The 15,218-nt window shown below is 43.1% G+C and overlaps 2 protein-coding genes across 2 annotated transcripts; both read right to left on the bottom strand.

Annotated features, from left to right (window-relative positions):
* Positions 1-339: 339 nt before the first annotated feature.
* Positions 340-2,986, bottom strand: LOC118427643 (ZP domain-containing protein-like). The gene is made up of 5 exons (XM_035837524.1): positions 2,813-2,986; positions 1,968-2,356; positions 1,414-1,537; positions 948-1,101; positions 340-556 (listed from the first exon to the last, which is right to left on the bottom strand). The coding sequence occupies exons 1-5, from the start codon at positions 2,981-2,983 to the stop codon at positions 363-365; spliced, it is 1,032 nt and encodes a 343-aa protein (XP_035693417.1). The 5' UTR covers positions 2,984-2,986; the 3' UTR covers positions 340-362.
* A 1,382-nt stretch (positions 2,987-4,368) lies between these two features.
* Positions 4,369-14,366, bottom strand: LOC118426941 (deleted in malignant brain tumors 1 protein-like). The gene is made up of 16 exons (XM_035836572.1): positions 14,223-14,366; positions 13,542-13,598; positions 12,887-12,922; positions 12,147-12,299; positions 11,225-11,460; positions 11,011-11,101; positions 10,642-10,758; positions 10,172-10,483; positions 9,813-9,878; positions 8,677-8,991; positions 8,436-8,516; positions 7,991-8,053; positions 7,566-7,791; positions 6,256-6,368; positions 5,862-5,981; positions 4,369-4,685 (listed from the first exon to the last, which is right to left on the bottom strand). Exons 1-16 carry the CDS (start codon positions 14,344-14,346, stop codon positions 4,369-4,371), a joined length of 2,427 nt encoding a protein of 808 aa, XP_035692465.1. The 5' UTR covers positions 14,347-14,366.
* Positions 14,367-15,218: the final 852 nt, after the last annotated feature.

The raw sequence follows: 15,218 nt of genomic DNA, 5'->3' as shown, positions 1-15,218 counted from the left end.
TCAATTTATTCAAAGTACTGCTAGCGGCATTTGTGTTGAACATTGTGCAATTTACAGCTTTAAGTATACAGGAAGATCATGTGGGATAAAAAGTGCAAATGTTGACACTAAGGTACATTCGGGCACCAACATGAACCATCAACTGACGATAATTCGAATGCAAAGCTTTATTTCTTAGAATTATAGTGTACATTGGAGAACGTCTTCCTATGGAGAAAGTCGTCCTATGACATGGAAAGTGACAAAATCAATGTTATCTATCATCAAAAGCGACATTTAGTGTAAAACTGCAGCAAAGTAATGTTTAGGTTTTGAGTCGGCAACTCTTTAGGCGCGGGCTTGAAACTAAGGTTTCTGGCCCTTTAGTACGTCTCCGCAGTCTCGACAGGCTGGTACCGGAAGGCCATCTTATCACGGCGGTGCTTGTAGACGAACGCCATGGCGGCGATGCCGAGAACAACCACGGCCAGACCGACCGCGGCGGCGATTGCGACGGTCAGTGCCGGGGTCTGTACGAAGCCGTCGGACGTGTAGGACTTCTTCTTGGCTGAGAAGTCTGTCGGACAAATAAAGCATAAATCATTAAATTGTGTAACTTACGGTACCATGAACCCAGACGGTGCCCAAACCAACACCACATTTTTTTTACTTAATGGTCACCACGTAACAAGACCTGAAAGACATTTGAAGGTGTGACATGAAGGCCACTCCAAGGTTACGGGTTATATTGAAACTGTAACAGTATTTCTTCTCCTTAGGTCAGAAACATCATGATTGAGACCAGCTTGATTGCTGACTAAGAGTGAGGAGTAATTGACCCAATAGGCAAAGCAGTGGTTACGAAGGCTGCTTGGGAAAAGCAAATAGTTTGAAGTTCGCTGAAATTTGCCAGACAACGACAATTCGGACAATATTAGTATTTCATGTCACGATCACGAATAGCGTACCGACGCCGTCCTCGTCTCCGGGCATGCGCAGGAAGATGGGGCCTGCGGACACCTGACGCAGCTGGTTGCTAGGCGTGGCCTCCCGTTTCCCCCTGGCACCACGCCTCATGCATCCCTGGGTGCACCGCGAGTTGGGGTCTGACCCGTCACAGACCTGAGATGGAAAAAATGTTTCAGAATATAATAGTGATGATAATAACAATACTTTGTTCGATAGAAGCATTTCGCAGCCTATTGGTAGAATTGTACACTAGTTTCACACAAAGTCACAAACTGACTGTTGCCTTAAGATAAGCAGAACAAGTGGGTATTCAAAATACTTTAAACGTAATTCACAGCAATAACATTAATAGAACCACTGAGTATTAAAATACTGTAAACTTAATTTACAGCCATAAGAATATGATACAAAATACTGTCACAAATTAAACCCTTAATTGCTACAGAATGAAGTGGAAACCGTCACCTGAACAAGGCAGTGCAGGAAGACTTGGTTCTGTCCGGTGGCGAACTGGAAAGCTCGGAACCCGAAACGTTCCACCTTCGGGGAGGATGTGTAGTACGTCATCACGGTGGGGTCTTTGGGACAGCTAAAATAAAACATAAGAGGTATGGTAACCGTAGATTAAAAAGCAAGAAATCACGAGAGACGATGATTCAAGATTTTCTAGAAAGCTCGGAACCCGAAACGTTCCACCTTCGTGGAGGTTGTGTACTACGTCATCACAGTGGGGTCTTTGGGACAGCTAGCATAAAACATAAGAGGTACGGTAACCGTAGATTATAAAGAAAGAAACAATGAGAGAAGATGCTTCAAGTTTTCCTAGAAAGCTCGGAACCCGAAACGTTCCACCTTTGGGGACCCGGAGGGCATGTGGTACGTTATCACAGTGGTCGGGACAGCTAGGACGAAACGTCAAGTGTCTTTGGCACAGCTAGGATAAAACAGAAAAGTACCATAGGAAAGAAATCCTTTAAAGAGATGTTTTAAGCAACTTTATGAAGGGAAGGAATACCTACTTGTTTTCGATGACGCTGTAGATGACTGTATCGGCCGGGTTCCGTGAGGGCGTGGCCACACACGAGTCCACCATGATGCGGAGATTGTCGTCAGACGACAGCCGCACCTGCGCGTACGCCAGCTCGTTGAGCTGTAGCCCCACCGGTCCCGTGTACGCGTAGTAGAACGACAAGCTGTCGTAGAATTGCAGCTCAATGTCGAAGTTCCCCTCTCTCTCAAGGCTGTACTTTATGGCATTGGAGTCTGCCGTAAACTGGGCGGAAACGACGGACTTGCGTGGTAGCTTGCATGTGACTGGGACCTCGAGCTGAAGGTCCCGGATGATGACGCTGTGATTGGACGAGTACATGAGGACCTTGTTGGAGTAGATGACATAATCGTCTGTTTCCTGTGGTGAGGGGAAACAAAGTATACAGAAAATTGTTCAGCATCTAATTTGCAGATTTGAAACTTGTCTCTTATGCTCCAAAATACAGAACAGGAAAAAGGAGCAAAAGTACAAACAACTTCTACGTAAAGAAGTCTAACTATAACATCAGTCAAAGTCGATAAAGTGTCATAAAGATAGCGACTGAGACACAACGACTTACAGGTTTCGACCTTTTATTCAAAAGTCTTCATCAGAAGGACAAGACAGTGATATTGCACTTGCTTTGACCGCCTCTACTCTAGTTAGGGCAGGGCACCCTGAGCAGTTCGGACAGGGCGCTCTAGCAAGGAAATAGCCAATCAGCTTACAGGATATCGTATTGCACTGACTATTTTGACCAATCAGAGTACAGAGTTCAATAACCAATCAGCTTACAGGATATCCTATTGCACTGTATGACATCAGTACACTTACGTTCCTTGTCGTCCCGCAGTCGCTGAGTTTAGTGGCTAAGATGAGGTGGGAGCCATTGTTGATGGCCTTACAGGTGGGGTCGGCGAAGTGCATGAGGTTTCCGTCAAGCCACGGGGCAACCCATAGGTCAAAGGTCACAGTCATCATGTCAGAGTCGCAGGAACCAGTCATGCCCAGATCTACACGTAATGTACATAACATAATGTACTATGGAATTCCATTGCAACAACTTTTATATAATACATTGTTGTACATGGTAAAATTCATGCTTGCTGTACGAGGATATCAGTTAGATAACGCGTTAACGTTACATGAAATCTACCTGGCTGGGATGTGTGCCATGGTGGGATGACAGTGGAGACATCAGTGACGTTGGCGTTTCCTACAGCATAGAATGAAACAAAATAATGAATAATTCAGCCACAACTTTATCCATTACTTTTGTTCCTGAACAAAGATTCCAATGAACTTTTTTTATTAGATTCTGGAAAATCGCAGTCTTTTAGATATTCACTCTTAAGAAAACCAGATAAACATTATTGTCATTATTGGAGTGTCTTTATAATGTGGAAGAAATTGATATAAACGTACGACATCTTCTGGTTTTCTCAACCAATAGACCCCTTTGAACCACACGAACTACCTTGAAGTTCGTGATAGGGGCTTTTTACTCACGAACCGTAACGTCGTCGCACTCCTCCGCACACAGAGATCGTAAAAAAGTGTCCGCCTTATAATAATGACAATATAATACCCCCGTCACATTATATACGATCTTCGGACGTACTTGGCGATTGCAGGTAGGTCGGCTGATTTTAAGATCTTAAGATGGTCTTGCGTATTTTTCGCCCCAAAACTGTCCCCGTCACATATAAGCGAGGCGTGTGCGATCATCTCTGAATAAATCTATGATAATGAACCTCCCATGACCTCTTGCACGCGGACAAGGTAACACAAAACGTTCCTCAAGAAAGGCAAGAGATCAATAAATGTTGCTTATTTTGTTGTCGGAATCTTTTTAAGAAATGAATGGAATGTGCGGGCATAATAGAAATGACGCAAGAAAGGAAAGTGTGTCACAAAGCCAGCCTACATACTGCCACAGGGGCCACAATGTTAGAATTACCCTCACATTCCCAGAAATTCAATATTTGTACATGTAAACAAACGGAAGTCGACTGACGGGCGTTCGCCATCCGATTTGCGGTCGATGATCAATAACTAGGTCTGTGCTGGTTGACGCACGACTATCAATCAAATGTCGACCAATACCCTCGCGAGGTACGCACGATTTGCACGCACGATCTGCGAATCAGTAACGAGCTCTGCGATCTCAGAGATCTCCTGCGACTTGTCGCTTATGTTAAGAACATGTTTCGCTGCACCATCGTACGACCCCTGAAAAACGTCGTCGATCCCGAAAAATCGTGGGATGATCGTGAGAACATCGGACGTCTTACTCACGAAAATGTCATTTAGAACTCGTAGACTAGTCTTCCGATCGATTTTCGCCTTATGTGACGGGGGTATTATGAGTTCGTGTGGTTCAAAGGTGTCTATTGCTCACCACAAAGCACGCTGATGTCATCGCTGTGTCCACAATGAGTCCCCCAACCGTCATGTGGGCAGTACTGCAGGGAGCTCTCGTATCCGGAGCACCGCAGGTGGTCCATCCATATCGGGCCGCTGCCCTGTCCGTAGTACGCGTTGTGGTAGTAGTTAATGTAGTCAGAGAACCCCAGCTCACGGCAGACGACTCGGGCTTCTTCCCAGCCAAACTCATGGTCACAGACAGTTCCCCACTGCCCGTTGTAGTAGACCTCCACTCTGCCGTAGCTGTAGGAGTTTCCGCCCCTCAGTCGGACCTGGAAGTCTGTAGGACATAAAAACATGCACAGATTATCATTTTATTCAGACTAACCAGCAGATACCCTTTGTAAGCCAATGTTGCCAATAACGGCAATTTGTAAACCGGATCTCTTCTCAAGGAAACATTATGTTTCGAGAAAACTGCAATGGTAACAACAGGATGTGACAAAAATGCCTTTTTGTTGACTATCATATCATAAAGTCACTGAGAAATGATAGATCATACGTACTGTAGTAGTAATCCGTGTTAGCCGTTGTCCACCAGTTATACCAGGGGGTGGTCCACCACCAACTGTCAGGAGCCGTGGTCGTTTCTTCGGTGCGCCAGTTGTTGTCAGTTTGCTGTTCCGTATATGGTTCTCGTGTAGATACTGGATTTATTCGACAGACAGAAATGTTGGTACGACGAAGCGAACATTTGTTTTAATTTTGTAACATCTTGTGTGTTGTTAGGTCCTGGGTATTGCCCACCACCTTTAATTGGAGCCACCACCTCAAATTCTAAACCATGTACGCCACTTGAGGACTGAGTAGAATGAATGACAGAACCTAGTGGATTGCCCTTAACCTCAATCCCCCACACCCCGTATCCATAGTAGATGTAGATATACTGGCAGAATACACATGTACACTTACGTCCATTTCTGGTACCAATGATTACAAAAGCAGTACAGAACTGTAACCTACAGGAACACCTCACTCCGATGTCTTCACTGTGTCCGCAGTTGTGGCTCCCCCAACCGAGATGTGGACAGTACTGCAGGGAATTTTCCGACCCAGAGCAGCCAAGGTCGTCCATCCATATGGGACCACTGCCCTGTCCGTAGTACGCGTTTTGTTGGTAGCTGTAGTAATCAGGGAATCCCAGCTCCCGGCAGACGACTCGGGCGTCTTGCCAGCCGAAGTTGTCGTCACAGACAGTCCCCCAATAACCACTGTAGTAGACCTCCACTCTGCCGTAACTGTAGTTGTCGCCTCCCCTCAGTCGGATCTGGAAGTCTGTAGGGTGGGACGTGGGGTGTGGCGTCAGAGAAAACAACTCATACACATTTTTGACAGGAATTCAACCGCGATCTTTGTCCCGTTAAAGAGTTAAAGATTTGGGAGACAAACTATATGAAATAACAAAAATTACATGTAATCAATGTCTAAGGACCTTTCTGGAGATCAAAGCTCTTACTGTGGTAAGGATGAGTGTTTCCAGCGGTCCACCAGTTGTTCCAGGCTGTGGTCCACCACCAACTGTCAGTTGTGTCAGGAACCGCGGTTGGTACTTCGGCGGTGCCTGTCCCATAGAGTTCTAGACAAAATGTATTGGTGATAGTTGCCTTGAAACTACATTACGCCATTTCTGTAGTTTGGGATGTATGTGACTTGTCTACATACCATGTTGATCTCTTTTTTGATGATCACGTACAAGTACTTGTTGAACAATTACAGTCAACTTTGAAATCACTAGTTCCTCAAGAAGCGTATTTCAAACCAGTTCAACCAGCTACAGATTGCTACAAGTTTTTTTTTTCTATGCAGGGCCTTTTACATCCGACCTAAGTTCATCTGTTTTCGCCACTCACCTTGAAATCTAATCCTGAACCCGTTGTCTACAACACTATAATCGCTTGTAAAGTGGATCAGGACTTCGTTGGAAGAGCTGTAGTAGTACCTCCAGCTCCCTGATCCGTTAAGGCTATATCACACATGTGGAACGACAACAACATTTTAGATCATTCATAAGATTTGAAAGTCGGGAGAACGGGTTCCAGATTCGTTCGTCAAAATATGCCAGCCCCACCTGGCTGTTGTTGGCCACTTTGGTTCGTCTAAAACCAACGTCTCTTGATGAAGTTGTTCAGTTTTCGGGAAAATTGATGAACAGCATATTGCACAATCAATATGATGTTTGATTATCAACAGTTATTATACCAGCGTAATTCAGTGTTCTGCGAATCTGCTATTACATGTCACGCGTCATTACGAAATAAACACAGTGATACTGATGAATACTAGTAACACTTTCATAGAATCCGCCAAAACGTGCCAGCCGACAGTCTACAAGCCGACGCTCTATCTTGTCAATTACAACTAGATGCCAATGGAAACAAGTGCTGGGCGTCCGGTGTTCGTAAGATACTGGAGGAATGCGGTTTTGCCTACATATGGAGATCCCAGGTACCTCTAGGAACAAATCTATTACCTATAACCAAGGAGCTTTTATCAGATAAAAGCTCCTTGCTATAACCAACGCCATCAGCCAACGATTAAAGGATATTTACATTCAAACATTTAAAGCCGAAATACACAACGACAACCGGGACAAATCTTTCGGTAACAAATTACGGACCTATAGATTATTCAAGCCTATTTATAAAGAAGAAGAGTATCTGATGGTGAACAACATACAACACAGAGTGGCTGTAACTAAACTCCGGATTAGTTGTCACAAGTTGCATATCGAAACTGGAAGGCACAACCGCACTCCTCTGCAGCATAGAATCTGCCAATTTTGTGATCTACAACAGGTAGAAGATGAACAGCATTTTATCTTACATTGTAAATTGTATCATAAGGAACGAATTGCGCTTTATGAACATATCAGAAAAGAGTTCCCATATTCTAAACATTTTGATGCAACGGATAAATTTCTATTTTTGATGCGCCTAGATAAACCTTGTATATCAAACATTATCTGTTCCTATATCTACACTTGTACAAAGAAGCGAGAAGATGTCGACCATCCTGTTAGCCTAGTACCCTCAATTAGTTAGATTGTATCTTGTTGTCTCTGCATATGTCTGTTATGTCTGTTATCAGTGACCTGTACCTAGCCAATCGAGGCATGAATGTACAATAAAGGTTTTCATTATCATTAGATCATGAAACATACCGCGCAAGTCTGCGTGAACTGTTGTATCGGCCGTCGTAAATGTCCAAGTGGTCGCAGCACGATTCCATATCGTAACGCTCCACCACAACTTGTACAGTAGATCCAGGGGATCTGATGATGGTCCACTGACAGTCGGCGCGGTTGAAGTAATTGTTTGGGTAGTGTGGACTCTGGATGACACCGGACGATTGGGTGATGTGTCCGCCACAGGGAACGTGGGGTGGTCCTGCGGCGGAAGGAAAAGTGTTGTATCTTGCAAATCGTAATGTTAGAAAATCAGGTAAGCATACTAATTTGTCATCTTTCAATATTTAGCTTCCGATAATCGTTTTCAATGATATCACAAAAATTTCATTTGTCTAAAATTATCTTTCACCTTCTCATCATAGTGAATTTACGAAAAGCTCAGTAAATCTTAGTAGTACCTGTTCCCCAATCTGTTGATTGGTCCCACCAGGAGGGAGTTGTCACTTCCACCGTAGATGGCTCTGCAGTTGTTTGTTTTAAGGCATACACAAGTACAAGTACAATGTCAGGAATCCATTGATAAAGTTTTGACATTCAGACAATAAGACACGCAGGGTAACAGTTATTCAACCAACTGGATAGATTCTAGCCGCCGTCTGGCTTTAGCATCTGCTACATTTTTTCAGTAAATGAACAAGTTGACTGAACAACCAGGTATCAAACCTGGTGGAAATGGCCAAGGAGTAACCGCTAACGCTAGTCAAGTCAAAAATCAGTCAATACCATTCAATTGAATACAAATATTTCTGTGGAATTGTTGCAGAAAACATCATTTGTTTCTTTGAAAAATCTAGCCCACAGATAAATTCACAAAATCATTTGTACACATCTTATGCATACAACCTTCAGTGTACGGAGTGCTGTCAGTATTCCACCAGTTGTCAGTTTGCCAGTTGGTGTATGGTTCTAGAGTAGATTCCTGCCCTGAAAGAAAGAAAACATGTACATCTTTCTCTACTCTTAATCTTGGCTTGATCGTGGTTTGGTTAAGTGGAGTCCTTGTATCCAGAAACAGCTGATCATTATCATAAGATTGTGCTTAAACACAAAATGGGCACCGAAACAGTGTTGAACTGTGACTTACAGTAGCGACAGTCGACTCCGATGTCTTCGTCGTGCCCGCAGTTTCCGTTTCCCCAGCCGTTATGGGAGCAGTACTGCAGGGAACTCTCAGTCCCGGAGCACCGCAAGTCGTCCATCCACACGGGGCCGCTGCCCTGGCCGAAGTAGGCACTGTAGTGGTAGTTGTAGTAGTTAGAGAACCCCAGCTCTCGGCAGATGACTCGGGCTTCTTCCCAACCGAAGCTGTCGTCACAGACAGTCCCCCACTGCCCGTTGTAGTAGACTTCCACTCTACCATAGCTGTAGTTGTCTCCGCCCCTCAGTCGGACCTGGAAGTCTGTAGCACATCAGATTATCGTTCTTTTCAAAACCTACACAAGGACAAAAGTAGATGACCTTACGATCCCTCGATCCCTTGTAAGTAAGTATACTTTGCTAACAACGACAGGCCGATTTTCGTTTTCAAAGGAAACATAATATTCTTTACACAGAGTAATGCCAAAATGAATGCAACCCACAGCTTGTGATGTTATAAATAAATAAAATAAACAACATGCTATGGGAGCAAACAGGTAATGATAAACACTTACTGTTGTAAGACGTAGTTCTCCACCAGTCCCAGTAATTTGTCGTCAGTTCCCACCATCCGGGGGTTTGTGGGATTGATATTGTCGAAGTTTCCATATCTGTTCTCGAAGGTTCTGTAAAGCAAACACATCCATGCAGTTTAATATGATTACTGTACTTAACTCTACCTTGAAAGATGGCTTTAAAGGTATGCGTACAATCTTATACCTTGGCTTTGTGTCCTATACATCAGTGTATATCTTACCCGTTGTTGTTTCCCACCATTTCCAGTCTGTTGTCCAACTCCACCATGGCCGGTCGGTAATAGTAGTTTCTGTCGTTGTGATATAAGTGACACATGAATCGAAGTACACCGTTTGCTCTTACACACTAGATCTATTACAGAGCATATCCATGCTATTCTTACCCAGTACCATGATCAAAATCTAAACACTGTTGAAGTTGTTTTCTGATAGCATTTATCAATAACCGTTAATTAGGCACATACACAAATCCATATGCGTGTATCAGAACTAGAAGCGATGATCGATCATGACTGAAGCTATTTCAGGAAATGAGCAAATTTCTCACGATCAGGTTCTGTTTTCCACCAATCCTCAGTTGTCCACCACCATGGCTTGTCGGTACTCGTTGGGACTGAAGGAACGAAATGAGATTTTCGTGATTTAAGTATGGTGTAAAGTATCAGGTTGTAAATTGTGCTTGTGAGATTTGCCATATAGCTACGTAATACATGTCACACACACGCGCATACACACTCTCACTGATACACACACACACGCGCACGTACTAGTACACACACACACACACACACACACACACACACTCATACACAATTTTACACATACACATACACATACATACATGACATACATGTTTCATCTTAGACTACGTCAGTATATACAGCGGAATTTTTTATGACAACGTACCGACACAAGAGACAGAGACGTCATTCCCGTGCCCACAGTTGTGGCTCCCCCAGCCGCGGTGCGGGCAATACTGCAGGGAACTCTCGGACCCGTAACAGTTGAGATCGTCCAACCATATGGGACCACTGCCCGAGCCGTAGTGCGCGTTGTGGTAGTAGGTGTCGACCTGATCGAATCCCAGCTCGTGACAGACGACGTTTGCCTCGTTCCACCCGAAGCCGTCGTCACAGACCGTCCCCCACTGCCCGTTGTAGTAGACTTCCACTCTGCCGTAGCTGTAATAGTCTCCGCCCCTCAGTCGGACCTGGAAGTCTGTTGGATGCGAAAGCAAATATTCTCAAAGAAACAGTGCTTTAAGAAGGTCATGTCCAAAGATGGTGACATTGAAGACATTTAAAAACTATCATATGACATTGTTAGATTAAGCAAGCGCCATGGACACATGGTGTCTAGGGTAATACAGTGCTTACTGTAATAGTAGTCAGTGTTTGCTGTTGTCCACCAGTTGTTCCATGCTGTGGTCCACCACCAAGTGCTGGGAGCCGCCGTCGTCTCTTCGGTATAATACGCGTACGTGCCAGGATTGTCTGAATGTAAGAAAAGGCATTTGATTTTACAAGGTTTTATAGAAATAGATCTCTTGCAATTGTACGCCGCCGCTCCAGAAGTCTGCGAAGGAGGTTATGTAAATATAAGGTTTAAAAGAAGTGGCCCAAATACCAAAATGTATATTCTTATAGATTCCACAAACGCTAATTACATATATGAGCATTCCACACTAAGATAACTACACACAATTTGGAATGTTGTAAGGGTTTGATGATTATGATATAACCAACCTGTCCACGGGCAATATCCAGGGTACAGGGTAACGTCGTCAATGGCGATGTCACCTTGATAGCTGCTTCCGCGGACACCTTCAAAAACGATCTGTACACAACAAAAATATGACGTTAAAAGTTTGAAACAAATCAGGTCATGTCTGTCTAACACTTACACATTGTAGAAAAAAAGATGTAGAATGTAAAAATTATGAAAGCATGGACTCCAGACCTGCGTATTTCGTATGTAGACTTCCCTCGATGCCAAATGCCAGCTTGTTCCCCGGTTGTTCGACAGACTCCATACGACACTTGATCCGACCAGCACCCGCAATTGGTTGATGTCAGTCCCGTACATGTGGTAGGCGAACTGCAGACAGTACCACCCGTTGTCGAAGATTGTAGGGCTGACAAGACGGGCTATATTTCCCGGGGAACCGCTGGAAGCCTCAATATACATGTAGTACCCTGTCAATATAAGATAAGTTTTCCGCACTTTTCACACATTTGCAGACAGCACAATTTTCTTTATGGCTTTTGCAGGTGTTTGCAAAATGTAGTGTGGAAATACGTTACCATGCTTCGACAGTAGAAATCTTTATTGACCCGACAAAGTACAGCGACCTTTGTAAGATCTATAACAACTACTTACAATACAACTAAACACACATATTGGGTTTAGCATGAATAAATCAACATATTGGGTTTAGCAAGTCATTTACACTATTGGTTCTACGGTATAAACATTCGTGCATGGATATATTTGCCTACTTGAACACAGTAAGGGTTATCGCCTCCCAGAATTTATCTATCGAACCGAGAGTAGTGATAGACAGTGTGATAGACCCTTCTCCGAACTCCGGCGCCATCGCGAAATCTAATATTCTCGCGAGAGCACAATCTGGCGGGAACAAACGTGAACTGGACGAAAACGCTGGCCGGCAGAAATTGTAATAGGTCTACCTTTCAATTCTGTCGGAGTTTGGAAAGGGGTCGGTTGTGAATCGACCTTTCTTATTTTTCGCATCTGTTAAAGCTGACCTTTCTTTTTTCTACACACGCACCATTATGTAAAAAAAACAAAGATGATGCATCATCAATGCTGAAGGCATACCAATCACACAAAAAAGGCATGCTGAAATATGGGTTCAAACCTTGTCCTGTCGTATGGTCTCCATTCGGTCCAGTTGAAGAAGAAGGTGTAGAACCCCTATGCCGTATCCACTGAAGGCCACCCGTGGAGTACTGTTTGCTGTAGCCACAGTCGCCCAAGTCGAAGTTGCAGGATGCGTTTGCTCCCTTCTCCGCTTGAAAGTTCAACCGTTCTGTTAATCTAGTTTTGTCTGGAATTAGGTAGTACCACTAGACGGCGATCGCGCTGCGCTCTCACTGCGACCTAAAGTGGATATGTGTAACCTTCGCTTTCACACTTGGCATATCATACAAAACGTAACAGTGTAGCTGAGAAGACAACAAAACACCTAAAGTGTAAAAAGATTCATTTTTTCCATAGAATTCGTTGTGCGTTCTGTAAAATTTGAAGTCGCAGAGAGAGCGCAGAGAGAGTGCCGTCCAAATGGAATGGGTGTATAAAGAACGACATGTACGTTGTACTATATCTTATTTATATTTCGGCAGATAAATACATCATGGAGTAAATTCCAGAGCATGTTCTATAAGTCAGTACAGATTGTTTCCTGTCAAGATATATACTAAGTATTTCATACACGCCGGTGACTATCTCTAGAACATAACATAACACAACACTATATTATACTAGCCAACACAATGAAACCTTCCAAAAGACTACTAAAACTGAGGATCTATAAAAAAAACATATTTAAATACAATTCAAATACAGTTTATCACCGTGATCACTGTTTGGTCACCTTACCTGGTGTCGTTTCCCACCATCCCCAGTCAGTTGGTGCTTTGTGTTAGGAGTAGAGCACAAATAGATGATCATAGATATGTGTCAAGTCCTTTTAAGCATTTCAATAACATTTTAAACAGGGTTATTCTTTCTCAATTACTTTAAAAAACGCTTGCGGTTAGACGTGCAAAGGCTAAGTGTAATTCAGCGTAATACAACAGCGTAATGTTCAGCGTAATAAAACCAGCGAGCTTGTCGAGGTAAAACTAATTGTAGTGACTTGTTCATTGTGAAACGTTTGGAGCAGTGTTGTCGATATCCTTCCTCGCCGTATGAACTTTCCGAAAAGCTGTATCGAAATATGCACTGGACGTCATAGCATTGGAATTAATTCCATTTGTAGCAACCCAATGAATATTTGATCAGAATGGATACGAGTAAGAATTGATCAAACACCGCAGATTTAAGTTCACTAAGCCTTTACTTGGTTTCAATTGAGCCTTTTTGTTTTTCGAGCTTTTTGGTATAATTATTTTTTTTTTCAGAGAAGTCTGTTTCTGCCCGAAATTTAAGCCTTATCTAGTTATATGGACAAGAGGCATGCTCGTACAAGACATCACAGAGATATTTCACGTCATATAAGATCCTGACTTAAGAGACAACACTTTGTACTTACCCCAAGTAGTATAGTCAGTATACCATCGACTCTCCCTGTTATCTCCGTCGTCATTGGCTGTGTACGACGAAAGTCATAGGTCAAGGTTTGAGAAACAACATGTTCAACATAGTTACCTTTAGTATCACGCAAATTAAGCTTTCATATAAAAGTTCTGAATGACTGGAAAAGTGAAATTGTTGTTTAAATTACACACTTTAATCGAGGGACTAGGAAGGTTCATGCAGGTACGCGGTAGATAGGTATCGAGGGATCCCAACTGGAAGTACGCCCGTGCCGCTGTAACAACGACTGTGAATAAGATTGTATGGAACTAGTATACTATATAGTTATTGTCTGAGTAATATTTAATGCCGTTTTGTACAACTGTCTTTTTTCAGTGAAAAGCTGTTTTCCACGCTCATATATTTTTTCGTGTGCTGAATTATTTTTGTTTTTCGCCCTGTACTATACCTAAAAAACAACAACCATCTACTATAGCAATTATCAGTTAACATACAGGAAAGGCTACTTAGACATAAATTGCACTAGTTCGGTAGACTGGTGTGACCTTCACGCCATCCTCCGTACAATAACACTGGCTCTCTCTTTCAACTTGCTTACGGGAAGGGGAAGCCAGTGGTAACTAAGGAGGATGTGCTAAGGGTACTATTACGCAGATGATAAGAAAGTTTAAGGTACCTTCCTCCCCTGAAGCGATCCCGTCGCTCAACACCAATATCAGGTGCAAGATGACCCAAAGCACCGCCATCTTGTTGCCTCCAGATTGTCCCAACTCTGGGGCAAAATTGGCTCCAATTTTCATTAAATACCTTCAGATACGTGTTTGGGGACATGTATGCTGCAGGTGTGAAATTCACACACTCAAATCAAACGTCTAAACGATAATCGTTATGGCGTCTACAATTTTCAATGAATGACCAGAAACAGGATCCTGTGTTTATCACAAATCAACAGTGTTATCGTCACTGCCATTCCAAAGGTGTTTTTGTCACAAGGATACGTTCACAAGGTGATTAATATTCAACTATCAATTTTCCTATCATTGCTATGATCAAAAAACTTTTGAATGCGTCATATCACTGAAAATTGTATTTTTGTCGAGTAATTTTAGAGTTTGACGGCGGTAGAGGTGACTAATTACTTCCTCTAGACCATCATCTTGATAAGACTGGTCCATTTTGTTATCAACTTCCTGATAGGTTTCCTATAAATATACTTTAACATATCTTGATATGAGCCTCGTCGTGTGGTATATTGGCAACAGTGGTACTCGTCAAGTTACCCAAAAACGCAGCGGACGCAGCGGACGACGTGCTAGTTTATGACATACGCCCCCTAAGTTACGCCATTTAAATGAGACTATGGACGACATAGTTGATTTGAGCAAGGAGGTAAAAAAAGAGTGATTTTTAACCTCCTTGATTTGAGCATACAAGTACACACACAGACAGACATACACACACACACAAGCACAAACACACAAACACACACACAAGCACGCACACACAGTGTATATAGTAAGCCCTAGGTGACAGCTGATGCCATTCACGCTGCACATTTATTGCGCTCTACACCCGCATTACGGGCATGCACCCAACACGTCAGTCAAGCGCCAACTTTGTATACTTTGCTTGGGAGTGCACGAGAGTACCACTGCTTCTGTAAATATCCAAA

This window comes from Branchiostoma floridae, chromosome 12 (assembly GCF_000003815.2).
Source record: "Branchiostoma floridae strain S238N-H82 chromosome 12, Bfl_VNyyK, whole genome shotgun sequence".
NCBI classification, from domain to species: domain Eukaryota; kingdom Metazoa; phylum Chordata; class Leptocardii; order Amphioxiformes; family Branchiostomatidae; genus Branchiostoma; species Branchiostoma floridae.
The sequence above is the reverse complement of the archived record's forward strand: the minus strand, read 5'-3'. Positions and strand labels throughout refer to the sequence as shown.